This window comes from Cinclus cinclus, chromosome 4 (assembly GCF_963662255.1).
Source record: "Cinclus cinclus chromosome 4, bCinCin1.1, whole genome shotgun sequence".
Taxonomy (NCBI): Eukaryota; Metazoa; Chordata; class Aves; order Passeriformes; family Cinclidae; genus Cinclus; species Cinclus cinclus.
Genome location: NC_085049.1, coordinates 70,617,716 through 70,645,082, shown reverse-complemented (window position 1 = coordinate 70,645,082; position 27,367 = coordinate 70,617,716). Strand labels below are relative to the sequence as shown.

The window sequence follows — 27,367 nt, the reverse complement described above, 5'->3', positions numbered from 1 at the left end:
GTCCTCCTAGGACACATGTGGCTGCAATTATAACCAGGTGGTAGTATTTGGGATATTGTCTTGAAATGGTATATATTTACACTCACCCTAGGGAACTCCCAGTCCAGCCATACCTTCCCACACAAGTTTATTTTTCTGCTCTGTATATTGTCAGCTTAAACATTTTCTTTCCAGAGCCTTAAAGAAAAAAATTCCCACTCTGTCTATCCAGCTCATTCAAAGATAATGGAGTAAACTACACAAACAAGCAGCAAATTCCATTTAACATCTAAATGCGAATATAAGTTGGACAGAAAATACCTGTAACTAGAAAAGTACCTGTGTACTCCCTTTCATCAAAACTTTTGCATTCAGAGAAAAGAGCTGCCAATCAGTAGAGGACAGGAGTAGGAAAGACAGGGATAAACGGAGAGCTGCAGCCTGATGAATAGCAAGGTAACTCCTCTGAAAGGTGAGGAGGTCCTGGTGCTTGTGTGCAAGCATGGGGAAAAGAAGACTGTGTTGTCTTCTACAGCTACACAGCCTGAAGAGCTTTAATCTGGAGAATGGCTCTCTCAGTTGTTTCAACTCTGTGGGTAAGAATCTGAAAAATACCAAATTCTTTTAGAGTAAAGAATTTGAAAGAGCCTGAGACTTTCCAGTGAAACCCAAGACTCCTGTCAGAGCCTCAGTGCTGGATAACCCAAGACTGATCTCGCACTGTTTTCCTTCTGCAAACCCCTGTGTGTTGGGGGTGAGGACATGCCTTGTGCTCACACCTGATCCTCAGCTCCCACCACCAACAGCACTCCAGAGTCATGCAGCCCAAATTCCCCAGCAGTGCACAGCAGTGGGCAACTGCTTCAGAAGAGGATCACCGAGGCAGCAACAGATGCAGGGTTCTGTGGACAGCCACTGAGATCCTCAAGAAATTAAAAACTAGATCTCGTAAACTTGCTGGGATAACATTTCTGAGAATGGCTCATATCCCAGAGCATTACCCACCCAACGCTGGTGGGAGCCAAAGACATGCTCTGGGCACCCTGCTTTGCCTCAGAGACTGGCCACTCCCCACCCCTTCTGCACGGAAGTGTTTTGGGAAGCAAAAATGCTTTCCAGCCTGTAGGAGTCAATGACCTCCGCTTTGGCTGCAGCCTCTCTACTCCATATGCAGACTCTGGCAGGGAGGGCTTGTTGTGTAACCAGCACTTGCAGCAAGCACCACGGCCCATTACAATGCCTGTCAAATCCCAGAGCAGCACTGCCAGGGTGTATTCATCACATCAAGAACACTTGTATGAGAGAGATGCTGAAATCTTTCATGTGGCCCTGGGAGCACCACCTTCTCTGCAGGGTGGCCTCTGCTTTGGAGCACCATCTTCTAGCCAGCTTCCCCCAGCTCCCACCACCCTTTGAAATAAAGACTACAATTTACACTTAATGTATGGGCTGTCTAGCCACTGGGAAGGCATGAGAGCAATTTTTACCAACACTGTTTTTCTCCCTTTAGTTAGAAGTGATCCCTGAATGCTGGGTGCCTGCAGAGATTATACACGGGGCTGAACTTAAACACCTTTGAGCACACAATAGAAAGCACTGACAAACCAGGCAGAACTTCACCACTCAGGCAGCGTGTGCAAGCCTAGCTGATTAAGAGCTGATATGTCACAGGGGTCTATTTTAATGCTATTTTCTAGCCTAAGGTCCATGAAAACTCCATGTCAAAGTAGTTGTTACACTTGACTTCTATTTCCTTGGCAGAACTGGCTGGCACAGGGACCCATTTTCCCAGCACAGGTCCGTGGCTTGCCTCTCGGTAGTTCATTCCCTTTGAAGTCACAACTGGGATGATTAAATGCATTGCTCAGAAAACAGTCATAAATCTCTGTGAAAAGGATTATGTGCCAGTTTTTATGTATAAGCACTTCTTCAGCTTTCTGCAGCACTGAATTCTCATTTACCTGATTGAAACAGCAAAGCAATACAGAAAGCCAGCTTACAGAGAGAGCGGTTCAACCACAGGACAATGTTATCTCAAGGCAGTCCAAGTAGAAATGCATTAACTATTTAAGGAAGCGCCACAAATAACCCGCTTCACACCCAGGGTGATCAGCCACTTGAGATCACAAGGCCAATGCCAGCAGAAATTAGTATAACTTGACTCCCAAAGACATAGTTTTTTTAAAAAAACAAACTTTTAGTTAGAAATTACAGGTAAGATTTAAACTGCTTCACACAGCTTGAGACAAGCTGCACAATGGATTTTTTCCCTTGTCTTGCCAGTGTTGGTAATAAAATCTGTTTATCCAGAGGTCTCCTACTTCTTCCCCCTCAAGAAAGGCAGAAGAAAAAAAGCATTGTGCAAAGCGTCTGAAGTGTGTCAGCCCTCCACTCAACACCCTCCTGACTCTGGAGCTGCACTTTTGGTACACTGTTTACATAAAGCTGGGCAGCCCTCAAAAACTTTCTAGTTGTATTCTCCCTCAAATTCTGATTTGATACAAGCAAGAATGTTTGAGCAGAGGTATGGCATTGGTTTTTCTATCTGAAATGTTGCTTACCTGTAGCAGATTTTGAGATCAAAGCCTGTGTTCTTTAAGGTAAGGCCACTGGAGACAGTACATCCTGCAGTGCACAACAGCCTCGATGGACAGGCTTTCACAGCAGGCCTGAGGAATAGCAGGATTCCCAACACCTTCATGCCTTCCTCCACGGAGAAAGGCAATGAAGAACTCATCTCATCTTCTCAGACCACCTTTGCCAAGCAACACAATGAAGGCCATGGAAATGTGGCTCTCATTTATGTCACTAAACTTTGAGGTATTTGGGAATATTGCTTGTAATTTTAACAGTCCTAGTTTAGTGAGCATGGTGAACAGATGACTGTTTTTAAAGACTGAAGAACTGTCATTATTTCAGCATATCATGCCCTTCAATTGTTAAATAAATCATTATCTGTCTGCTTTAATTTATACATTTGTGTTGTCCAAGATTTGAGACAAGTTATACAGAACACACAGGAATTTTCTAGGGCCAAACTGAGCCACATCACAGCAGTGACCAGAAGTCCATGCCAAGTAAAGCATATAAGATGATAATTTTTCCCCAGTTCTTAGCTGGGGAGTTGGATGAGTTGGAGTTTGAGTTGGCTTCTGCATATTTAGTAGCCTGGATTTCTTATTTCAACTTGGCAAATCTCTCTTTGAGCCTGAGTAAACGTTCAGCACACTCCTGGTCTCCTGCAGGAAGAAGCTCCCTAGCTCAGCTGCCTGTTGCAAGCCACTTCCTTGGCTTGCTCAGAACCTGTCTTCTCTGAGACTCATTTCATACACCCTAAGTTCTACGTGCCCCTCCTCGTCCACACAATCATGGATGCACAGACCTCTCACACCCCCAGTCCTGTAATGCACACTATATCAGCTCTAAGGGATCACAAATTCTGACCTCACAAGTCACTGCTTTTTCAACCCCCTAACTTAGGCCTAATGTTGGCCCCAATAAACCCTGTAAAAGTTACAATGCTCCATCGGGTTCCTCCTGTGTCAGCCAAGACCCCAGCTCCAGATCTAACTTTGTGAATTTCACAAAGACTGTCACACATTTCCAAACTGCTGTTTTTCTTTCTTTTATTCCACTGTTACCAGCCTTCCTTCTAGTCCCACAGAGCTGGCCAAGTCTTAGGATAATTTTCAACCCTGTTGAAAACCATAACATTCTACCCTGGCGAGACATGCACAAAAACCACATTTCCAGCTCAAATAAAGAAAACTCCCATTTGTGACCTAAATGACACTCAGAGTTACAAAACAACTTCCCCACTGCCTGAGAATAACCCTTGTTTGAACTACAGTAATGATGTTACTAATCACTTCAAGAGTGCTACCCAAAACTGATACTTTAGTTTTTGGTCTCAACACCAAACTTAGCTCTTCCACTGCCTTCTTCCCAACTCAACCCAACTTGCAATTAACATATTGGCTTCTGTGCTGTATCTTAATTACGGCTGTCAAAACCTTGTAAAGAGCTTCCCACAGCAGCTCTTCACACACTGCTGCTAACTGTAGCTGTCCACAGTTGAGGAACACACACTGCTTAGGAGCTCCTCTGAAGCTGGACCGTAAATACAAACGCTCCTGTGGCCCTCCTCTAGACTCACTCCCACAGGTCCATGTCTTTCCTGTGCTAAGGACCTCAGAGCTGGATGCAGCATGCCAAGGAGGGGTCTCACAAGAGCAGGGTAGAGGGACAGAACCGTTTTCCTCAACCTTCCTGGAAACCACACCTGTGCCACTTGAACCTTGCCAACTCCACCTAACATCCCAGTCTGACCACAAGATAAAGCTACAGGTGAGAGCTGTAGTTTGAGTCTTACAGAGGAGGAAGGAAAAGGTTTGTTGCCAATACAAGGGCTGTGGTCAAAAGGTGCATCACAGACTGTTAGTTCAGAGATGGTCACTGTGGGTCTCAGGGTGCAGGACTGACACCGAGACCTGCTGGAGGGATGGGTTTCCTGAACGGAAGGTAAAGCCTTCTGGGTAAATTGGCTAAAATCGGGATTAAGATCAAGCTCAGCAGAAGTGGAAGAACTGGGATAATTAAAGGGGTTTAGAATCCCTTCAGAACAGTAATACTGCCTTTTACTGGAATGGATTTCCTTAATTAGGTTGGGAGTAGGTAGGTGTTGCTGGACTGCAGGTGAAGCCGGGGCTGCTGCTGGGGCCAAGGGAGGACATCAGCCAGCAGCACTCTGACTTGTTTTTCCTAAGGCTGTTAATAAAATCCGCAGTGCCAGTGGTAAAAATAGTCACTGCTTCATACCCCGAGAATGACTTAGCTTTTGGGTTTAGAAAACCCTCCCCTGTCATTACAGGAGGCAAAGCGACAAACATGTAGAAGAACATGTGCAGCACAGAAGAGGTAACTGAAATTAGGCCAGGATAATTTGTGACTCAGTGACCCCCATCTCAGCATAAACATATCAAAAAGGGACAGCAGCAAATCCTTCATGCTGTGCTGCACTGAGTCTGGCATTAATAACTCCACTAGAAACAAACACATCAGAGCTTTCCAAACAAGACAATGTGCTTCCTGGAAGCACTATTAGTCTTGATGATAATAGGACCTGTTGCTACGTTACCATAAAGGTTCCCCAAATGAGATCCAGTCCAATTCTGCAGCAGATGTTGAATAAGGATTGCTTGATCTTAACCTGTGTCTCAGCTACAATTTCACTGTTGGAATGAGGAGACAGCAAGGCTAGAACATGACACGCAGGAAGATTGCTCCCATTTTCATTTGAGACATCAGGAAATTCCTCCAGAAGGGTCCAAAGTGTCTTTCAGTAGCTAAAGAGAGCAAACACTTGTGCATATGGCCCCTCCACTTTCACTGCTCAGTCACTGATATTACCCCAAGAGGCGTGGTCATCCCCTTTTTATACAAACTTCAGCTGAAACCAAAACTCTGGATGCTTCCATGCCACATCTCAGGAGCAGCCAGTTTTAATATTTAGGATTATGCCTCAGTTACTGGGCTTTCCAGTCCTGTGCTCAGGCAACTAAACTATACTCTTTTGGCTTTGCATAAAAATGTAAGCACACATTTTTCAGTAAGAAAGTACCTGTAACACAACCCTACAGGACCTGCAGTGTGCTTTGGGGTTCAAATAGTTCTGGTTGCTTTCTATTCCAGACAGAGCAATACCAAGAAGTAATTAAGTTATGACAACGTAACTAGTTTTTTTCATTATCATCTGCAAACCATTTTAGTGTAGGAAAATTTAACAAAAAGACCACACTTCTGAAAACTTTTGTTTGACTGCTGTCATCATACCTTGTCAGTAAATATGGTGAGAATGAGGCTGGATTGTCCTGCTCTGAAAACATCGGCATGGAACCTCCCATTATCCAGAGGCGGAAATACAACACGAGGATCACCTTCAAAGAAGAACATCTCAGTTAGCAATGCACTATTAAGAAGAGCTAAGGCCTCCAGCAAATGTTTTGTTGTGATAGCTCTCCATGTTGTGCAAAGTGAGTCAGCTCAGCACTTTAAGCAAAATTCACGTTTGCCACCTTAGACAGGGTGATCAACCTGCCAACCCTCAGCGCAGACAGCACGCTGGGACTTTGTGTGTCCCTCCTCCATGTCTTCATTACTGACAGCAACTGACACATCTCAGTACCCACCACAAAGGCAGCACTCTGAAGGACAAATCTGTCACTCTGCTGCAGTGCTGACTGCAGAATTCTGCTATTGACTGACCTCTACCTAAATGCAGAGGGGAAAGTCATGGGTGATGTCTTAAAAGTTCTTATTATTTATCCATGCTGGCACAGGTGTAAGGACAAGCTCCATCGGTGCTTCTCATGATGTGCAATCCTAATCCTAATCCCTGGAAGGATTTCTGCAAGCTTCCACTCCTTCACCTTTCTGGTAACCGCTTGTCAAAGGACAAGCAAGGGGATCTGGCTCCTGGAGCAGCACAGGGAGCCGCACACCCAGAGCATTCCCATGGAAGTGATTGTTTTCTCCTCTGCAACATGTTGAGTCCTGTGTGGAGTACATCAAGCAGTTTTGCTTAAGACTCTTACCGAACCCTGCATTGGCATTAACAGCACATCACTGCCACAGAATCCCCTGTATTTAGGGCAGAAAATACCTGCAGATGATTACATGGTTGCAAGGGCAACCACTATAAATCAAAAGAACGTTTCAAGTGAAAACACGGTGATGTTCTTGTTTCTGCCCAGCTGAAGTTTTCTAGACTAATTCCCCAGCCTAACTTTGTATTAAGATCTACCTTCTGAGCTCTCTGAGTCTTTTGGGATACCACTATGCATTGTTCATTCTTATCAAATACCCAGAAATACATGGTCAAGTCCATTCATACTTACATAGCTTATCACCAAAGCAGCTCTCTTCAAAAAAGGCCTTGCAGTATACAAGAAATTCTGGTTGTTATTTGCACTCAGGTAGCTGAAATATAAGGAAACAAATTTGTGTTGAAGTACTTTGGACCACTAACTCATTTTTCAAGTGGAGAAAAATGCATACATTGATTTAACCACCCTAAATGCAATAATAATGACATCACTCCTACTCTTCAAAGGCCTTTCCACGTAAGTAAAATATTGAGACTAGTTCAAGTAATACACACTATAATACATTGCAGTTTTGCAAAATCTGGTTTTGGTTTGTTTGTTGGCTTGCTTTTTGTTGTTTTGGGTTTGGTTTTTTTTTAACTCTTCAATTAACCCCTTAATCCTCAGAAAAATCCCAGGTGTGTCTCAGTGAGATTGCTGTCTTCAGACTCCCAGAAGACTACACAGAGACATACTTTTAAAAGGTCACCCAAACAGAGCAATTCAATTTTAGACAGTGATTAAAATGCAAAAACTCCTTGTTCCCAGCTCTCTGCTCAGTCTCCAGAGAGGAGAATAACTATCTAGCAGAACTGATTCTAAGCATTTTTTGGGAGTGTATTCTGCACTTAAATTTCATCACAAGTCTTCTGACAAAATGCTACGACAATTAATTGCACAGAGGCAAACATACAGGTGGCTTACTGTTGTAGGAATGTTCATAAAACCCTTCCTGATTCTCAGTGAGTAAAATGAAACTGTATTTGGAACCAAAACCATGCACTTCTTTTAATATAGAGTAGAAGCACTTGCCGAAGTCTAAGGAACTTTTTTAATATATAAACAGTGCCATATCCATGACATTAATTTCATTATAATTCCATTTCTATTGAACCTTACAGATGCTCTATCATTGTAATAAAGCAATGACAAAAAGAAATACAGAAGAGAGAACAGAAATATTTTAAGCATACAGCAGGTAAAAAACTATTGAAAAAAATGACAACTCATTTTAAGAAGTTATAAGTATCATGTAAACAAAATAAATTCAGAAGGAAAACACTTGCAGGTTCTTCTGTATGACATACAGTCGGAATCAGGATACTCTATTTAAATGATTTACAAAAACTGCAGTTTGTATTGCAACACCTTCAAGCAAGCTACCTTTCCAAGCATGAAGTCCTCATATGTTTCTCCTGCGAACATTGAGCATATAAAACATATCTTATTTCCTCTCCAAATTCCTTAAGACAGTCTATCACCTGATTGCTTCCACCCTTCAAGTCTTTGAAAAAACAAACTGAAGCACTTCCTAATGCAGCCAAGAGTCATTAATACCTGGGGTTTTGTTCAAATTTTCTGTAGCAGGAAGTTTGCAAGCCTGGTCACCATGGTGAGATGAAGAAAAGATTACACTGCAGAAAAAAAGCGCCAGGGCAAAGCCAAATGTTGCCTCTGCCAACAGAGGCAGCATTTACCAAGATGCAAAAAACACATCTGGATGTTCTGTACAAAGGAACTGCTCTCAGAAAACTTTCCCTAAGTGCCATGCCTAAAACCAAGGAACTAAACCACACAGCATAAAGCAAGCAGGACAACTTTCAGTCTTTGGAGTCTACTTATTGTGAAATGTTGACATTTAAGCACCAAACCTGACTTAAATGTCAGATCAGGCTACAAGGGTTGAACGCCTCAAAGTACAAAGTTTCTTGAGTTCCCACTGATTTTAATCAGGCTGCAGCAAGTAAAAGGGAGATGAAACTAAGCCTTCAGCTTTGTCTCCCCATGAAAAGTCAGGTTGGCCTTCAAGTGCCCACCATGGCCCAGCTCCAAAGCCCACCAGAACCAAAGGGAAAGCCTCCCACTGACTTTAACAGCATTTGGACCAAACCCCAGGCTTTTGTCCCCTACTGGAACCCTTTATGAAACTTAACCCCCTTATGATTTACAGCAGGAAGTGTTTGTTTGCACTTTGTTTACATTTTTATGTGTGGAGAGAGGAGAGCCCTCTATTCATCACACTGTCTGACTCTTTTCAAGAACCTGTTTTCACTCGCTTTTAACTCTCTGCAACACCTGAGGCAGGAATTTTCCATTACAAATGTTTGTTTTAGGTAGAATTATTCTGGGAAAAGATCAGCTAGAATAGTTCAGTTCTTTCTCCAAGGTTTCAATTACAGACAGAGGAGCACTTTTATCAGTGTCAAGAAGTCTGCCAACTTCATCCTTGAGAAGCAGCATCACCTCCCACCAGTGACCCAAAACTTGTGAGGTGGCTATTATCTCCAGGCTGTGTGCTCGCTCTCCTCCAGAGAAGCCACCCACAGTCAGGTAATGAACAGTTCAATTAAGAAGTAAAACTTTTCCATTTTGAGAAAGCTGCTGTCCTGAAGTCCGTCTGGAAACCACAAAAGGTAACATGATTCAATGCTCAGCAAGCCTGCTCTCCACCCATCAGATTGACCTGCAGGAGTGGCATAAAGAGACAAGTCACACCCAGTGCCTTGTGCTTTAGAAGAGCAGTGTGGGTTTCCAGAGCACCTTACTGGGCTCCCACTTGTGCCAGGGAAGGTAGCTAGTAAAACCAGCTGTGCCACGGGTGGAGCAGGTGAAAGAACAACACACCGTTTGTGTCTTAAAACTAAATGAACTGCAAATGGGACCTGGATGAGGAAGTTTGCTGAATGTCAGTGACACACAGCATGTGAAATGCAGTAGCTTTTTACATGTCAAATGGAAGCAGTTTTTTTCCACATAAAATCTCAGCTTGCAAACATATCTAAGGTTACACTGAACTTTGCACAGACAACCTTAAGATCAGCCAAAGCTCTTAATTTTGTCTTTAGCTAGGAGAAGCAAAGGACTTACTATTTTAACAGTTAAACTGTTTTATACCCCTTTTTAACAGCTGCCTTGTAAAAAGTCAATTTACGGGTCAGATTTCCACGCATTTGCCAACCTCTCCAGGCTGCCAAACATCCCTGGGCTCATGGGAACCACTCCCTGTCACCTGCTCCACCCCAACCAGCACAATTGTGGTGACAAAAACATGCCAAAACGCACACATGCATTCACTCCCACATGAGAGCAGGTGTGGGATATAGTTAGGGAAAGTGTGCTGATGGCAGCCCCACACAGCAATATGCTACCTCCAGAGTATGTGAACATTTCAAGGTGCGGGTCTTCCAGACCTTTCCAAGAATATAAAATTAGAGGAGAAAATCCAGACCCTCAGGTTGGCTAAAGAAGTGTAAAAAGAGCCCATTTGGGCAGAGGTTCCACTTCTGCTTCATGCCGGCTTTCCCACAAAGCGACCCAGCATGTAATTGCCTGCTTGCTATCTTTTAAAAGCCTTTCAGGAATACTTCCCAAAGCAACCAGGACCACAACAAACAATAAATCCAAGGAAAGCTTAATAATGCAGGGACTTCCCTCGTGCAGCTTGAGCAGAGGCCAAGACAGATATTTGGCAATCCCAGCTTCCTGAAAAGCATGGCTCATCCCGGGATCACTTACATCATCAGGGCACTCCGAGGTTCTATAATTGAAGACATCAGGGTAGGTGGCCCAGTAAAATTCAGTATGGTGCACTTTGCTGGTACCAGATGGACTCTGGGTTAATCAAAACAAACTTCTCTAAGAAGCAGGCATCTTTTTTAATTTGCCTGTGCCATTGGAGGCTCCTGGAGCTCACAGAACAGCGTGGGGCAGCTCCTCAGCTGCTGTTCATTGCCACGACTCTGTGAGCTATTGCAGACCACTATTGGAAACAGCTTTATCCCACACTGCAGCTGACTCAGCTCTGGCACAAAACCTGAGCTTGCTCTGTGCTCTCTTTGAAGGCTTTCTCCAGGGAAGTAAATAAACAATTAAGATCTGGGATGGACTCTCCATCAGGAATGCCTAAAAGACCAATGCAAGTACACAGCAGAACAAGTGTTGGTATATCAAGAAATTGTTTTGGCCAGGTCACTCTGAGAAGATCATTGCTCTCATTTATATTCTTCTTAGGAAACAGATCCAGCTCCCAGCAACCACCGGCATTTTGGACTAGCACTTTCAAACCCCTAATACTACAGGAAGATATTGGGAGGATGAATGAAAAAGCAAGGCTGTTCTCTTACTCCTGATTATTGATAACAGTAAGGCACCTCTAATCAAGAACATTGTTAAACTTAGAAGGGGCTATTTTAAGTGCGTGTCAAAGCTTTAGGTCATTGATAGATGCACACCTAATCCTAAATCAGCTTGACAGACTCCCCTGTTGAGAATAAGCAAGTTTCACAGGAGCCATATGCTGTCTATAGGGACCACCTTACTTTTCCTTCTTAAAGAGGACTTCCTTATTATCTGTCCAGACAGCTGCATCTTATATTGGAGAAGTATCTTTTCCACCTAGCTCAGCCTATAATCCTCCTTGAGGACAGCCCTTGAAGAGAAAGCGTGTGTATGTGATATCCCAGGGAGAAAACAAGAATAAAAATCCATCACGGAGTAAAAAGAACTGATTTTTCTTTTTTTTAATCAATATACTCTACCACGTCTGGATATTTAACTTGCTTAAAGTACTTGTCAATTCAGGGAAAATAAAATACCAATCATAGCTGCAGGTTTTGCAGGGGAGAAGAAAAGCCCTCCTGTTCCTTCTTTATGAGTAGTCTTGACCTTGCCCACAGCATGTGTGTGGCATCTTTACTCCTTATCTCCCTGGAGAGCCTTAAGCCCCAGCTACAACTACCCACGCAGACCTAGATGCATAAGCACACACAAACAGGAGCAGTTTTTACAGACCCTTTTGGGAGCCATGGAGAAGTTTTATGAAAGTCACAACTGTTCTAACTCATTTTCACTGATAGTGTCATGTATTCTTTGTGTACGTTTTCAATTGTGACCGTATTTGGAATCCTGGCTGTTTACTGGCTTTTTGGAGAAAGCAAAGGCAGGGCATGCACAGCAGATAAGGTGATCCCACTCATGGCTTTTCCTTACTCTCTGTGGTAGTTGGTACTCCATTCTGTGTGGGATGAAAGTAGAGGAAGAAAACTGGGAGGAACAGGGAGAGGAGGAAAGAGAGGCACAGTAAGGGATCAGGAACAGAAAGAGAAAAAAAGAAAGTAGCAAAATGCACTTAACAGATCAAAGATGTGACCGAGAACATGAAAAAGGGTTTCCTCTTCATACCAGGCATTCCACCAATATGAGAAGGAGACAAAGTGGAGGAGGGCTAACAGAAAAAATAAGACCTCATCAAAGTATGGCCACCAGATCTGCCAGATCTCAGGAAACCGAAGCACCAAGCCTGCAGTTGAAATCTTCCATCGATTTCAGCCATTTTATTTTCTCTGCATCACATACACCTGAAGCATAGGCTCATTTCTCCCTGCCCTAGCCAAGTGAAGGGCTCCTATAGACGTATTTCAAGTAACTGCACTACAAGCAGCACTGACAGCAGCTTTGGCTGCTCCCCACATTGAGCTACAAAGCCCTATTTACAGCTGCTTGTGATATTGACAAGCTTTATTCATTCACACTGAAAATGTTCCCTTCCAGGAGTTTATGTTAAGTTGAAACCGTTTTCTTTCTCGAAGGTATCAGGTAAAACAGTTCAGCTTTTCCTGAAAAAGCAATCAGAAAGATTTGCCCATGTTGACGACATTGTGAAACCGCTTTACTGGGAAAAAACCAGTGGTTCCAGTTTGGAGCAGGGATTTGTTGTTTAGTAGAGGGACTGCAGAGAAGCTGCTGGTTTTGATTTCAGTGACAACTGACTGTTTCTGGGCATGTGACAAGCCACTGGGAAAAGATCTCTATTTGCAATGCTCATTAGAGATCTGTAGCAATTCCCCAGGGTCTCCAGCCCTACCAAACACTAGAAGGAACAGCATCAGACTCTCCTTGCATTGTTCCTGCAGAGCCATTGAGATAGGAAACTCTCTCTCCTGCAATGCCTGTATCCAGCCTGGAGACCATTTGCTTGGACTGCAGAGAGCTGAAAACGTGTCTGAAGAAGAGGCTCTGTGAGTGTGTGTTACAAGAAAGAGAGGAGATAAAGGGAGAAGAAAGGAAGGCAGGCACAAAGAAGAAATGGAAGGGGAATGAAGATGAGTCAGGAAAATACACATGGCAATATTCAGACCTCTGCTGCTGTCAAAGATCCAGTGGCAGTATCCAAAAAATCTGCTACCACTGGAGCACCATTCACTGGTGTCCCCAGTGAGCACTCAGGAGCTGGACTGAGGCACAGAAAGCAGGAAAAACCCTGCTTTCCCCAGGGCAGCTCCACTTGCAAAAGCAGCTGTGCTTTCCCTGAACCAGCCTAGCAGCAGCAGATGATCCCAAAACCACAGAGGACTCCAACAGACTGAGTGCTGCCTTTGTGGGAAGATCTGGCAGCACTGGAACACAGCCACCCCCAAATACAGCACCACATCCATGGACCACACTCACTCTGCATGCACAGACTTGGTAAAGGAGCTGCTTGCACAGGCAGGGAGCACAAGGTCTGCACAGTATCTAAAACACTCCCTAATCACAAAAGCTATCTTACTTGGCAGCTTTTATGTGAAGAAAGGAAGAGGTTATCCTCCTCTCATGCACAAGGTTCAGTTATCCCCAGTGTAAATTATTGAGGTGTCCCTGGGAATCAAGTGTCCCAGTAAAAATTTACAAACAAGCCATAAAAGATGTGGAAGCCTGCTGCCTTGCTTTGATGCTCTCTGTAAAGGGTTTCATGTCACTAAACACACACTGGTCCAGCTAGTCTGTTAATTTACAGAAGGAACCATGATAGCTTTAACATTATATATGTCCAGTTAGGGAATTAAGGATCTAACTTTTTGCTGTTGGCTTTGACAAGGATGCCAACAAACAAATTTTAAAAAGAAAAATGACCGACACACAAAAAAAGAAGGAAAGAAAAAAAAAAAAAGAAAAAAGAAAGGGCACAGAAATTAATGTCTGTGAGACTGTCACTGGTTTTGGTGCTCCTCCTTTCTACTCCATGCATCATCCCTAAAGGCACTGATAGGCACTGATGAGAAGCACAGGGACAGGTAAGAGTCAGCTGGTCCCAATCCCAAACCTGAAACAACTTTTTAAGGAATTTAAAACATTTTACTGGTATAGAGTTTGACTTGAAGAAGAAGGGGAAGAAAGAAAACTTTTACAGGCAAAGCTGCTCTCAATCAGGGCAAATGCTCAGTTGTGGGTTGTTGGGCTTTTTTTCTTAAATATATCTGCTCAATTGAATTATATTTTATAAGTCATCATTTGGAGTTGGGTCATCATCCCAAAAAACCTTTTGGAAATGCTTGGAGAGGCACATAATGTTTTAGTTGTAAGCATTTCTGGTAAATCAAGTAGAAGGGGTAAGTGGAAGTCTGGTTTCAGAAATATGGGCACAATTTGCAAAGATATGCAGGGAGAAGATCACCTGAACCACTGGGAAATGTAGCCTGAAGAGTATTGCTTTATTTCAAAACCTGCTTGTTTGGATTTTTTTTTTTTAATTCTTACATAATTAATTTGTAATCTGAAACTACTTCTAAAACACAATTTAAATCCGTATTTTGCACTTAATTGAGATGGGGGTTGGAAATCAGGCATCCACAATTTCAGTCCTTGACTTTGAGATATCAGGATAAAAAGAGGAGCAGTCCTCACACTGCACTGATGGGGGAGGAGGACTGTAGACCCTCAGGACAGTAAAACAAAAGTGTGTATGGGGAGATTGGTCCCTTTTCCAAAAACTTTTCCCATCCTTCAGATACCCTAAACACAGCTTACTACGTGTCAGTACTAAATACTTCAGGAGGAAGGTATTTCCTGTCCAGAAAACTCTTAATCTGACATTTTCTGTACCCTGTCCCTTTGCTTCTGCCAGATTAAATAAAGCAATTCAGAAATGTGCCAAAGCCATCTCTAAATACAAAATAAATGGTAAAAAACTCCAACCTTCCTCACTCTTTTCTCTTAGGAAAAAGTCTGCCATTTTTAACATCCTCAAAAATAGCTTGTTCTTTTTAAATGTGAATGACATGAGTCTGTTAGCAATACAGTGAAGAATCAAAATAACATTCTTCAGAGCTGATATCCCTTCAGAGAAACTTTTTGATGTTTGCAATCAAATGTAGCTCAATGCCAAAGTTATACTGCAACACAGAGAGAATCTGAAAGAAAACAATTCCAAAATTGGCAGCCAATTACTTCTTTTGTCAGCAGCCCTGTAAGTAAATTGTGCCTGTACTATTACTGTTGGCATGAAATACCAAACACTATACTTCCAACAACTTTTATCTCTGCTGCTTTTCCATACAAACATCTACAAATCCTTAAATTCTTCAAATTAAAAATGGACTGCTTCCTTCGTCACATATATTTGTGGTTCAGTCACGATAGGGTTCATCTGTGAAAAACAAAAATTAAAATCTGCAATAGCCAGTAAAGATTAGTGGCTCACTTTAAATGGATTTCCTCTACAAAGCTATTCTTTATATCTCATCTAAACAGATAATAAATGGTAAAAGCCAAAAAGCACATCAATAAAAAAATAATTATTGGCAGAATTACAAAAAGTAATTACATTTTATCCTATTTTGACCACGATTCAGTCTCATCTACTGCCAGAAAAATAAAACCACAAATGCTCCAGTCCTCCTTAAGTCACTAAGATATATTCACTTTGAACTGCATTGGCAACTTTCAAAAAATAAGCAGTAGCAAGACAACAACACAGTTTTGTAGTCTCCATTTCCACAGAAGCGGGCTTAAATTCTGAAATTTAAAAGCCTGGCAAGCATGAAAGGTCCTGTGCAGTTTCTCACGAAAGTTTATAGAATATTGCACTCAGCCAAAAATACAAGCAGCTTCTGCCTTGGGGATTTTGCCACAGCCTGTAACACACCCCCAACCTGTAGCAGGATGGGGCTGGAGCTGGCAGAGAATAACCACACCTTCCTTCCACCTCTGCCCCAGGCACCCCATGCCAGAAGCACATCACCCACCTGGCCAGAGGGAAGACACATTGGGAACTTTGTTCAAAGCTTGTTACCTTCCAATGCTGGGAAAAAAAAACAAAAAAACCAAACAAACAAAAAAAAAAAAAAAACAAAAACAAAAAAACCAGTCCAGAGATCCTTGCTTGATTTACTCCCAGGAAGCAGGAACTTGCATTAAACTAAGAGATCCTTTTTCTTTTCTTGTTCTCCTTTAATATTTGCATATTTGCACAGTCTATGTTTGATCCTATACGTAAACACAAAAAATAGCCCTTGTTGAATAACTAAGGGAAAAGTACCAGCCAGCATGGATAAAATTGCCAACCAAGAAAGACAGAGAGCTGCTGCTATTTCTGTATTTGAGTTATTGATTAACTGTAGCATCCACAAAGCAGCCATCAGAATTGCTATTCCACAAACATTCCTAGAGAAATAAAGACTTATTCCAAGTGCCAATCACATACACTCCTGTGGTTAAAATGTAATTAAACAAGTAAAAATTCCAATATACCTACAAGCCAGAAGAAAACCATGGGAAGCTGAACAAAGGTAAGATTTTTTTTCATCAGCATTAAAAAATGGGAAGTACCAATACAGTCTGTTGTTTGTAATTCATTGAAAAAACTTTCAATGTATTATTTATATGTATCATTTATACTCAGGCAAAAGAGCCCTTTGCCAAAATATGTCTCAGGGCAGGAGGTAGCTGCAGTGTTTCCTGAGGAGCAGAGAAGCAGTGGAGTGGAGTTTACCTAAGTGGCTGCTGCCTGTCAAAGCTTCCCCCAGAAAGCACCAGCTCACCCAAGTGCACTTTACTTGAGCAAAGCTATTTTGTCTGCTTCAGTTTCCTTCCCTCGAATTGATAGCTCAGGGCTATGACGGAGAAGACACAAAAGGGCACTTTTCACAGGGGCCAAAAAGAAACAGATTTTACAAGATGGATGGAGTGAAACAAGGCAAAGCCTTGATGAACATATTGTGCTCCAGGCAACTTAATAAAACTCACATTACAAAAATCTCTATAAATCGTCTGCATGAGTTTAAACTCTTGCCCAAACCATACGTGCTGCATTACCCCATGTGCTGCTCACCTCAGGGACAAAAAGAAAAGCTCTGCCCAACTCAGCACTACCTATTACGGAGCAATGAAGCCCTGCTCCCTTCTTTTTGGCAACTGAGGGGTTTTTTAACTCTAATGATCTTGTTTTAGGGCCCTGAGCAGATCCAGGAGTCGCTCCCTTTGCAAACAGCCACCTGAGAGCACACCAGAGCAGCTGTCTCCAGAACTGGGACAGAGACATCGAAACACACAGAGGCAAATTGATCCCATCGATCGCTCAGAGAGCTGGGAAGCACACAGTCCTCAGAGACCTTTATTATTTCACTCTGCAATGGAAGGGCCTGGCAGTACACTACAGAGAGCCAGCTTTATAAGCTGGGAGGGAAATGATTATAGAACATTTTAGAACTGTAGCAGTTCAGGGATCTTCCAGCTGGTTTAAATGATTTGGCTTCCTTACAAACATATTGAAAGGGGGGAAAAAAGGAAAACTTCTGAAGGTCAGCCACAAGTGCTGTAGGTACCCCGTGAAGCAGAGTTACCAATTTATTCTCAAGCATTTAATGTAGAGATGGAAAGGGGAAATGGAAGGAAGGAAGAACACAGAGGGAGAAAGGAGGTTAGTGCATCCATTTGCAGATAAGAATTAAGGAATACCTTAGCACAAATAAGCAAAATAAAGAGAGGGACCAGAGAGCAATACTGAGCTCCCTGATCACTCTGAGCTCCACTGACCACAGCAGGCAAACACTCAGGTATAAATTCATATTTTCCCAGGAAAGTGCTTAACTGAACCCACTCTGCCCCAGCTCAAAATGTAACTTTTGCTTCTGAGGGGAGTACAGCAATTCCCAGAAATTCCCAAGACAGCAAGAGCTGATTCTTTGCCTCCTTCATTTGGTTTTCTTTACACAAGCTTTGCTATTTTACATGCCATACTGATAGTTTTGTAGTGATACCTAAAATGCCTGGAAAGAAGGCTTTGTTTCAGTTGAAGCTTTTTGGTTATTTCAGGCCAGATTTGGAAATAGCTTTGCCAGCCCTGCATTGCACCTTCTTAAGCTTCACAAGAAAAATACATGGAGTTGCACTGACTAGCCTTCAGCATCCCAGGCTGGTGGGAACAAGAAGGAACATCTTAACAGCTTCCTTTTTGTATCCCACCCCTGGGAGAAGTGTGACTGCTGCTGAATCTAGCTCTTTCTCTACATTTCTTATTTAGACAATGTCCAAAATAGAAATAAAAAGTTGTTCACTGAGAAATCCTTCCTTTTCTTTTTGTTTTGCATTTTGGGGAGGGAGGGGGCTTTGCAGATGCTTAGGGCTAACGAAAACCAGCGTCATTTAAGCAATGCCTTCTAGGATGTCCAGGTGTTTAGTTCTGGGTTTTTATTCATTGGGATGAATTTAATAAATTCATTTTCACCCTGCTGAGAGTCAGCAGGAGCTCGCTCATGTTCTCTCCTTCCTCCAGGGTCAGCAAGCCCCCCTCTCCTTTGGTTCCTTGCCCTCTGTGCCCTGTGCCTGTCCCTGGGCACAGAGCGAGGCTGATGGCCAGCTGCAGGTTGGACCTGCTACAAATGTGATCAGGATCCTGTGCCTGCTCCTCCAGGAACATCTGCAGAATAGGGACTGCACTGTGCCATATCATGCCCCTTGACTCTGCCATCTCCCAGTTGCACACAAGCTCACTTTAAAAATCAAACGTGCCAGACACCTCATTTATTTCAATTCCTCCTTCTCTCTTGCTGTTCTGTCTTCCTGACTCTGCAAGGCCAGATCTGATAAAAATAATATCAGCATCAAGCAAGTTATGGTAAAGGAAGTCAAAGCCCTACAGACCCCATTCCACTCTCACTTCTTGTCAACAGCTGGCTCTTGCTGACTTCACAGCAGAAACCATTTCTTCTCTCCCCTTTTTTATGATTACTTTTTAGAACAACTCTTGGTAGAGAGCCAACACTTGATGAAGAATGAGACAATCCCACCGGGTGCTATCCATCAGTGTCCTGCCAGCATTCCTGGCACTGACCAACCCAGCATTCAGGATTTACAATGTTTGTGTGAGCACATGGCTGCTCAGGATCATCACCCCCCTACCCAGGAGGGGATGCTCCCTCTCCTGCCCTCTCTGCTCTGCCTTGGACAGTGCTCAGTGGGAATCTGACAGATCTATCTACTCTCACAACACAAAGCACCCAAAGCCATACACTAAAATCCTGCTGAAAGCTGTTCAAAACCCCTGCAAGAACACTGGCAGCAGAGGCAGTGTGCAGAAAGGCTGACTTTAGCCAAGGGAAATGAGCACCCCATGCACCCTTTTCAATCAGCAGCGGATGGGGAATGCAGAATCATCCTCCCACTCTGAGACATCTTCTAGGTGTCTTCTCTGAGTCATCACCCTTTTTCTCTCCATCAGCAACAGAGCTCATCTCCTGGGGACTCAGTTCCCCCAAACCACACACTGTCCAGATGCAGCTCAGGCTTGACAAAAATAATTAAAGTGACTATAGAGAAAAAACACCTTTTGGATCTGGTATTTCTTGTGCACAAGAGTGCAAGATACTTTCACCTTTTTGGCACACCTGCCTTTGAGCTCACAGCAACTGATGCCAGCTTTGATGGAAAATATCTTGCTGACCCTCAAAAAGCACAGGGCCAGCTTTCCTTTTGCTGTTCTGTGGGCCAGTCAAAGAGACAGAATCATAAAAGGAAAAGCTTCTGTCATCTCACAATAGCAGCACACAGGCTGCCTTTTGACAGGGGAAAAAAATAAGATGGCTACAAACAACATTGATACGGTAACACGTGTTTAAAATCAATAATGAGAAGGCCAGAGAAGAGCTTATCCAGAATCCTAAGTGCCAGCCTGTCTTACAGCACTTTGGCAGAGGCTGCTCTGGAAAAACAGGGTGGAGACACTTGCTTAATGGCCTGCAGCTTGTCCGTGTCAGTGCAATCACACCTCAGCCATCTGCTTCAGCCAAAACCCAGGGACCAAGGAGTTCCTGAGATGTGGAATTTGGGACCACATGCCTCAGGTCTCAGCCTGCCCCACAGCCACTGAATCCCTCAGGAGCATCCACTACTCAATCGCTGCCAAGTTCAGCATGAGCTGTACTGCTGGGCTTCTCCTCAGAAACACAAATTTTGGTAACTGTCACCTCTGTCTGTGTATGTAGGCAAGCTGTCCAGCCCACAGTCTACCACACTGCCTATCCGAGGGCTTCCCAGGAACATACTTGTACCATGCTTGTACTTCCCGTCAGAAATTTCAAGGATTTCACCTCTAGAATGGCAGAGTGGATTGAATCAAACAATCCATAGCAGTGCCTTGCACAAAAAAAATGGCAACATCACCACCGCTGGAAATTAAATGGGAGGACACAGGACACAAAATTGCTTGTGCTCTCTAAAGAAGGAGCTGGTATGTGTGCTTGGTACAACCACCTTCACCATCAAGAAAACATTCTTTAACAAGCAGCTTTTCATCCCAAATGGCTTCCTTGCAATTTCCAGAAGCACCAGTTATCCAGCCTCCCAGATGTCCTCGAGCTGCTTCATGGACACTTTTAAAAGCAAGCGTGTGGAAAATGCAGAGCTGCTCCCATGGTGAAGCCAACCATTTGAGAGGAACCACAGATGTGACTCCTAACATTCCTAACAGTGGTTTCCATAAGTGTATTTTGTAAGCAAGTCAACCATGCCAAAAAAAAAAAAAAAGCCCCAAACAATGCAAACACCTCTCTTACATTTGGGTCAACACTGAGAAGCGGGTGACCTCTTCACCAGTCTTGTCCTGCTGCTGATTTACATCTCAGCACTGTGGTAACAACCTGAAACAGAGACCTGCTTCAAAGCATTCATAATGGAGGCTGGGAAAAAGGGCTTTCCCAGTCAGCCTGATCTGGCATAGTTTATATAGGACACACTCAACATCTTTACCCTACTGTGGACTGAAAGCAATCCAGAAGGTTTTGTGGTTTCCATTCCTTCAACTACTTAAAAGAAGGATCTTTTAAGAGAACAGCTGACACCTTTCAAAATTTCCTTTTAATTTCTATCATGAGAATTGAGAATGGGAAAGCTGTGTAAGGAAATAGTGTTTTGGAAATAAACTAGTGCAATATGAACATTGTTCCTAAGAGTTCAATAGGGATGACTCCTGCCTTCAGGAAGAAAGACACCTAACTCCACTTAATAAAAATAAAAAAATATATGCTTTTGGGAGACTAAAGTTTCAGACTATGTGACTTAAAGAAAGGCAGGGTTTTTTCACCCCACCAAGTTTGGAGATTTTACCTGTCTTTTTCTTAACCTAAAAACCTGTTAGGATTGTATTTTTTCCTAGACTCCAAGGCATACACTTTTCTCCAGGAGACTGAACCACTGCCAAAATCACACTGCTATTCAAGGATCTTAACATGCTTTGCAAAAACATTAATTAAAACTCACACAGCAAGAAGAAGGGAGTAAGGCAAGATCTTTTATTTCACAGCAAGGAAAACTTCACCACAAAAAAAAAAAAGGACAAAAAGATTTGACAGCATACCAACCATCTCAGAGAAAGTGGGCTGCAGAGAACAGCAGAGGGGATGCTGGGAGGGCAGAGAAGAGCAGGAGGAAGAGCAAAACCCAGCATTTTATCTCTTGGCAGTGCTTTTGCTAGACTGTGCTCCTATTATGAAACATTAAGTTGGTTGAGATTGAAAATGGTGATTCAAGAGTCGGTTTCCTTACTCCTGGCCCTCCTCTGCTTTCTCACCACACCTACACAATTGCTGCATCCAAATACACCATCCACACCATCCCAAACAAAGCAGTTGCTAATTATTGTCTCTCATTACAGGGACATCTCATCTGCACTTCTTTTGAGATTTATCACGCAGCCATTATTCCTCTCTGCAGCATCATTTCCCACTCGAGTGTGGCAAAATAAGGCAACAGCTATTTAAATACAATTTGCAACATGGTCTGTGTGTATTAATTTCTTAGTGTCTTCTGGAAAGATAGTACCTAATCCATAAATACACATCCATTTGCTTAACAAATTTGTGGACAAAAGAAAAGTAGAACTCAAGGGACAGTTTCATTTCTACCAAATTTTGCACACTCATTACTTCATAATACACCAGAACCATTCCATCAAAGAACCGAAGATAAGAAATCTCTTAATACAGCCTTACCACCATGGCATGGCTAGAAAGGAAAATAAAGGGGCTCGTTCAATTCAGATGTAATTTGCTGCTTTTGTAATTGTTATTTCCCTTAAAGAAAACCCCAAAAGCAGGTTCTTGGTGACTGCTCAGTACTCCTGCAGGCAGAAAAGACAACCTGCAAAGCCGTGGGTTCAGCAGAACAGCAATGCTTTCCTGAAGGCAGCAGGTCAGGGAACATTGTCATTCTCTATCCAGGAGGCTGGCACGTATCCTAAGCAAAAGTTCTATCCACTTGAGCCACCCAGAGCAAGCACAGCATGTGGGCAGGAGGGAGGAATGGAGCAGGTGAAGGTGGGGAGCAGAGCTGCTTGGGTTCTGCTTCTTAACATAAACAGCTCCATAGAATACATTTTCCTGAACCAGAACACCAGAAGAGTAAAGAAGAAATCTGTAACCCCTCACACTTGCACATTTTTAGCCCTGAGGACCTCAGTACATAATGACACCATGGCTGTTACTCAGAGCAGACGGAGTGGCATTCACGCATGAAGTCATCTACTGTCTGACACCAAAGGCTCCTCCTCGCAACAGAAGTGCTCAGTCTTCACATCAGGTCGAGAAACTGTACCACAGAGCCTATTTTTGTTACAGAAAAAAAGTTTTCAGATCAAATTTGTTTCCAAAACAAAGGAATTCACCTCCCAAAGCCTGCCAGGGAGAGGGAAAGACAACATTCCTTCCTCTGCTCTCAGGAAATTACTTATTCAACTGCTGGGAGGTGTTAGGATGGCTGAGTCTCTTCCTGATGCCAATACTGAAAGGTGTCAAATGCCTTCACATCACTCTGCTGTCAGAGCGGTGAGGGAGCCCAGCACCACACATCCAAGCTCATGCAGAAAGTTTATTTTGTCTCCTCCAATCCAGAAACACTTCAGACCACTAATATATGCAGCTCCAAGTGATTTCCTCTCTGGCTTTTTTTTTTCCTTTAGCTAAAAAGGAGCTGGTACCACTGTCGAGTGATGGGTGCCTCTGAGTGAGAGCTGGAGAGCCACTCGCCTGAAGCTGCTGCTCAGCAGCTGATGGGCAGAACAACCCAGCCCACAGAGGACTTCCCTCAGCCTGCAGCAACCTGAACTCCAGCCCACCCAACAGCAGCTGCTGGATTGTCTCATGCACCCATGGAGGCCACCTGCAGCCAAGGAAGGACCCAGCTACACCTCGTGGCTGAAGAACAGTCAGGCAGCCCCGGGGCTGGGCCAAGCGTGGGGATGGCTGTGGCTACACATCTTCCAAAGGGGGACAGAGATGAAAGAAGTGCACACCCTTCCCCTGGAGATTTGGCATCCCTTTCAGACTGCCCAGCCAAAAAGGAGCAAATCACTCTTGTCCAGTAACAGGCAATCTTTCTATGGGACTACATGGATAGGAATCCATGGCAAAGACAGAAGAAAAGGCAGATATCACTCTAGGACACAGAAGTATGCTGCCAGAAAAGGAGAGACAATCATCCTTTTCTTAAACTATGATTATCTCTGCTTACAGGCAAAATCATTTTCACAGTCCTTCAGATTCTGACATAACAGGTAAGCAGCAACCCATTGGCATGGCAAAGGAAGCCTATTCAAAGGGAACTGACAGAATGAGAGCTAAGCCTCTGGGAGTCCAGAAGAAAACAAGAAGCTCAAAGTTACTTCACTAGCATGTGGGGAAAGTGTTGATATTTGGTCCAGTTTCAAGTTTCAGCTCTCATCTCACACATGTTTTGCACTAGTGTACAACAAAGCATATGCACGAGCCACTATGCAAAATAGTTCAGCTTCATTTTTCCTGCATGCCAGTTACCAAGATGAAGCAGGAGGCTCTCCCTAGTGCTTCACTCACCTATAAAATTACCTTCAACATACCTGGTGGGGGTCCCGATGGCATTTTTTTCATCCCTCACGTTTGCAGTTGCTCATGGTTTTTGTTCTGTGCTTTCTCAAAATCATTGCAAGTCAGAATGAAAACCTTAAGTTTCTGAAACTGCTTAGATTGTTCATGGCACTTGACCAAAGGACATAAACAAAAATGCAAACAAGCACTCCAAACATACACTTCTCTTTGGCAAAAGCAAAGGCAACTTCTTGGAGAGACTCAGCCACACAAAAAGTGCCTAGGCAAAGCCAGCAAGAAGGTTAATATGCTATTTAGTAACAAGAAATGGCAATCCTGTATCCCCTCCCCAGAAACAAAAAATAAAGAGTTGCTGCTGATTCTCAGACTTTTACCCTAGCTTTGCACCTCGACACTCCCTCTACTTCTGTATGTCCACACATTAACACACAGGCAGGAAAAGGAAAGAGGATAGAAGAGATGCACAAACATAAGGATTAAGTGGGCAAAAATTGGCTATTAAAGCCTTTAGGCAAGGAAAATAAAGCTTTCCAGGCAAGCTTGTCAGACAAATAGCATTCCAAGGGAAGCCCTGGAAACAATCCTACTGGACACACACAGAACTGACCTAGTCTATAAAAGGAATCACATAACTGGCTGGGCATGATAAGATATTCTATGTCTGATAAGCCAAATAGTCCTGTCCTGGTTTAGGGCAAATTTGGGAGGAAGCCTCTGAATGGCATCCCTCTAGGAAACAGGTTCAAGCAGTTTCAACCAGATTCAATCAACAGATTCAAGCACATTCAACCCAACTGGTTCAGGGAAGATATTTCCTCAGAGAGAAGTGGAAAAAAACCCCTGTTTATTTAACAGGCAGAGCACTCCCCAGCACAAAAATGAGCAATACTAAACAGCAAAACCTCTCTCTGCTCCGAAGAGATGACAAATCCAGCAGAGTCCCTTCTGTGGGTGGCAGCCCAGGTCACTCAGGCTGTTCTCAGTCCCTCCAGAGCTGGGAAGTGTCACAGCCCAGGCCAGGCCTGGTGGGACACAGCTGGGAGCTCCTGGTGCTCCTCTGGGTTTTCAGTCCAGAGCAGGTCCGAACAGTTCCAAGAAAAAGGGAACAAAACAAAGTCCAGGGAACTTCTCTGCCTCAGCCAGCCAGAAAAACTAACCAAGAGCACAGGAGAGCTCTCTCCTGCTGCCCACTGCAGACAGCACAGTCTGTGTGAAGGATGCAGGGCAGCAAGTGCAGTCTGTGATAACAAACTCTGCATCTCTTCTCTCCCCCTTCACTGCTGGAACCAGCCTTAGAGCTGCAGAACTCAATATCCAACACCAACAGAGCAGACCACTGGGGACACGAGCACCATAAAGTCACCCCAAGATAGTCCATCACCACCTGATGTCCATTTGACAAAAGTGACTGTTTCCAGATTATCTTCTGGATTGTGCTGGTTTCCTTTGGTTTGAGGCTTTTTTCCTTTTACTGAATCAGAGTATACCTCCTTTCTTGCTAAAACCTCAGCAAGTCCCATCAGAGAAACAATCCAAGAAAATTAGCATTAACTGATTGGGAAAGGCCTTTAAAGTCAACGAATTTAAAATTCATTTAAAATTCCAAGCCTAGTTTAAGAAGGTGAGAAGAATCTCAAGAGGCAGGTTCAGAGCTGGTGAGATCTGCACTGCCAACCATCCCATTCCCTACACTTGCAAGCCTTATCATGAGGATACTGGAGATGTGGAAGCCTCATCTGTGCTGAACATGAACAGAACTACAGCAATCTACACCAGCTGTTCTGCTGCAATGACCCAGTAATCATCGTGATTATGTGTCCCACTTACTGGGGGACTCTGCTAGAGGGATTAGCAGATTGTGATCATCACACTAAGCTCTACTCAAAAAAGCATTAAATGTAAGGACCTAAAGGTTCAAAATAATTTCCTGCTTAAGTACCTCAGTGTTTGGGGCGCCCAAGAGAAGACATTTCCTAATTGGCAGAGAGCATTGCCCTGCAAGTGATTGCACAGGGAATCCCACACTCTAAAGCAGACCCTGGGAGCACCATCTGGACTCACTCAAGAGCCCTGTGACATCATCCAGTCGAAAAGGCTTTGCTAAATCCTTGGACACTGTCTGCCCAGAGCATTTCTCTGGAGATACTGGCAGTCTTTGGACAGGTGCAGTGTTTTGTGGGGTAAAAATGTGGCTGATGGCCAGGGCCAGAGAGTGGTGGTGAATGGAGTTATATCCAGCTGGGGAGTGCTCACTGGTGATGTTCCCAGGGAGCTCCCAGCTCTGTTTAATACCTTTATCAATGATCTGGACAAGGGGATTGAGTGCCTCCTCTGTCAGTTTACAGACAATACCAAGCTAGGAGGGAGTGCTGATCTACAAGGGCAGGAATGCTCTGCTGAGGGATCAGGACAGGCTGGATCAATGGGCTGAGGCCAGCTGTGTGAGATGCAACAAGTCCAAGTGCTGTGTCCTGCTTCTGGGTCATAAGAAGCCCTGCAGTGCTGAGAACAGGCTGTACTGAGCTGGGGCTCGGTCTCTTCTCACAGGTAACAAGATACAAGACAACATGAAATGCCCTCACGTTGTGCCAGAGAAGGTTTAGATTGAATATTAGGAAAAATTTCTTCACTGAAAGTGTGGCCAGGCATTGGAGCAGGCTGCCTAGGAAGTGCTCAAAAACACCTTGGGGCCATAGTTTAGTGGTGAACACAGAGGTGCTGGATTAATGGTTCGACTCCATGATCTTGAGGGTCCTTTTCAACCTTAATGATTCTATGCAAACTAGAGTTGTCTTCAAACATAATGTGGGGATGACCACACCACACTGAACTGCCAGGACTCCTGTCTTCCCTGAAGCTTCCTTTGTGTCCTGACAGAATTACCTGGGAGACAAGAACACACAAGAATCAGTAATCACAAACTCTCGTGTCCTCCCATGGCAGGGAGATATTTTTTGTAAACACACGTGCCTTGAGTTTGATATGAAAACAGCTCCCTTTTTCAAGCTCTTGCATGTGTTTTTTCTTCCTTAACACTTTTTTAAGTAAGATACTCGATAAAAGATCTGCCACACACTGAAATATAAGCTTTGAAGGCAGAAAACACTTCCAGAAATTAACTTCAGAATCTTACTGAACTTTATCAAATCTTGAGTCATACTTCTTTTCATACAAGTGTACACTTCATTACTTGGTAATGGAACAATAATTGCTCTTCAGTTATGCAAGATGCACCTCTAACTTGTAAGGGGTTTCTGGAGAGGTAATGACAGATGCTTAAAAAGAATCAAATATGGGAATATGTAAAAGATAATGGTAACCACAGAGTAGTCTGACAGCTGGGTCACAGTCTCAGCTGGTATAAAAGAACAATGCAGATATTCTGGTCTTTATGCATTCTTAAACACTGAACCT

The 27,367-nt window shown here is 43.5% G+C and overlaps 1 protein-coding gene across 1 annotated transcript in view; it reads right to left on the bottom strand.

The window, feature by feature from the left end:
* TMTC1 (transmembrane O-mannosyltransferase targeting cadherins 1) overlaps nucleotides 1–27,367 on the bottom strand; it is a 137,391-nt gene that overhangs the window by 79,651 nt on the left and 30,373 nt on the right. Inside the window, exons 6-7 of the mRNA XM_062492478.1 lie at nucleotides 6,876–6,957; nucleotides 5,812–5,915 (exon numbers count right to left, since the gene is read on the bottom strand). Of these exons, the coding sequence (XP_062348462.1) occupies nucleotides 5,812–5,915; nucleotides 6,876–6,957 (186 nt within the window). The remainder of the gene's footprint in view (nucleotides 1–5,811; nucleotides 5,916–6,875; nucleotides 6,958–27,367) is intronic.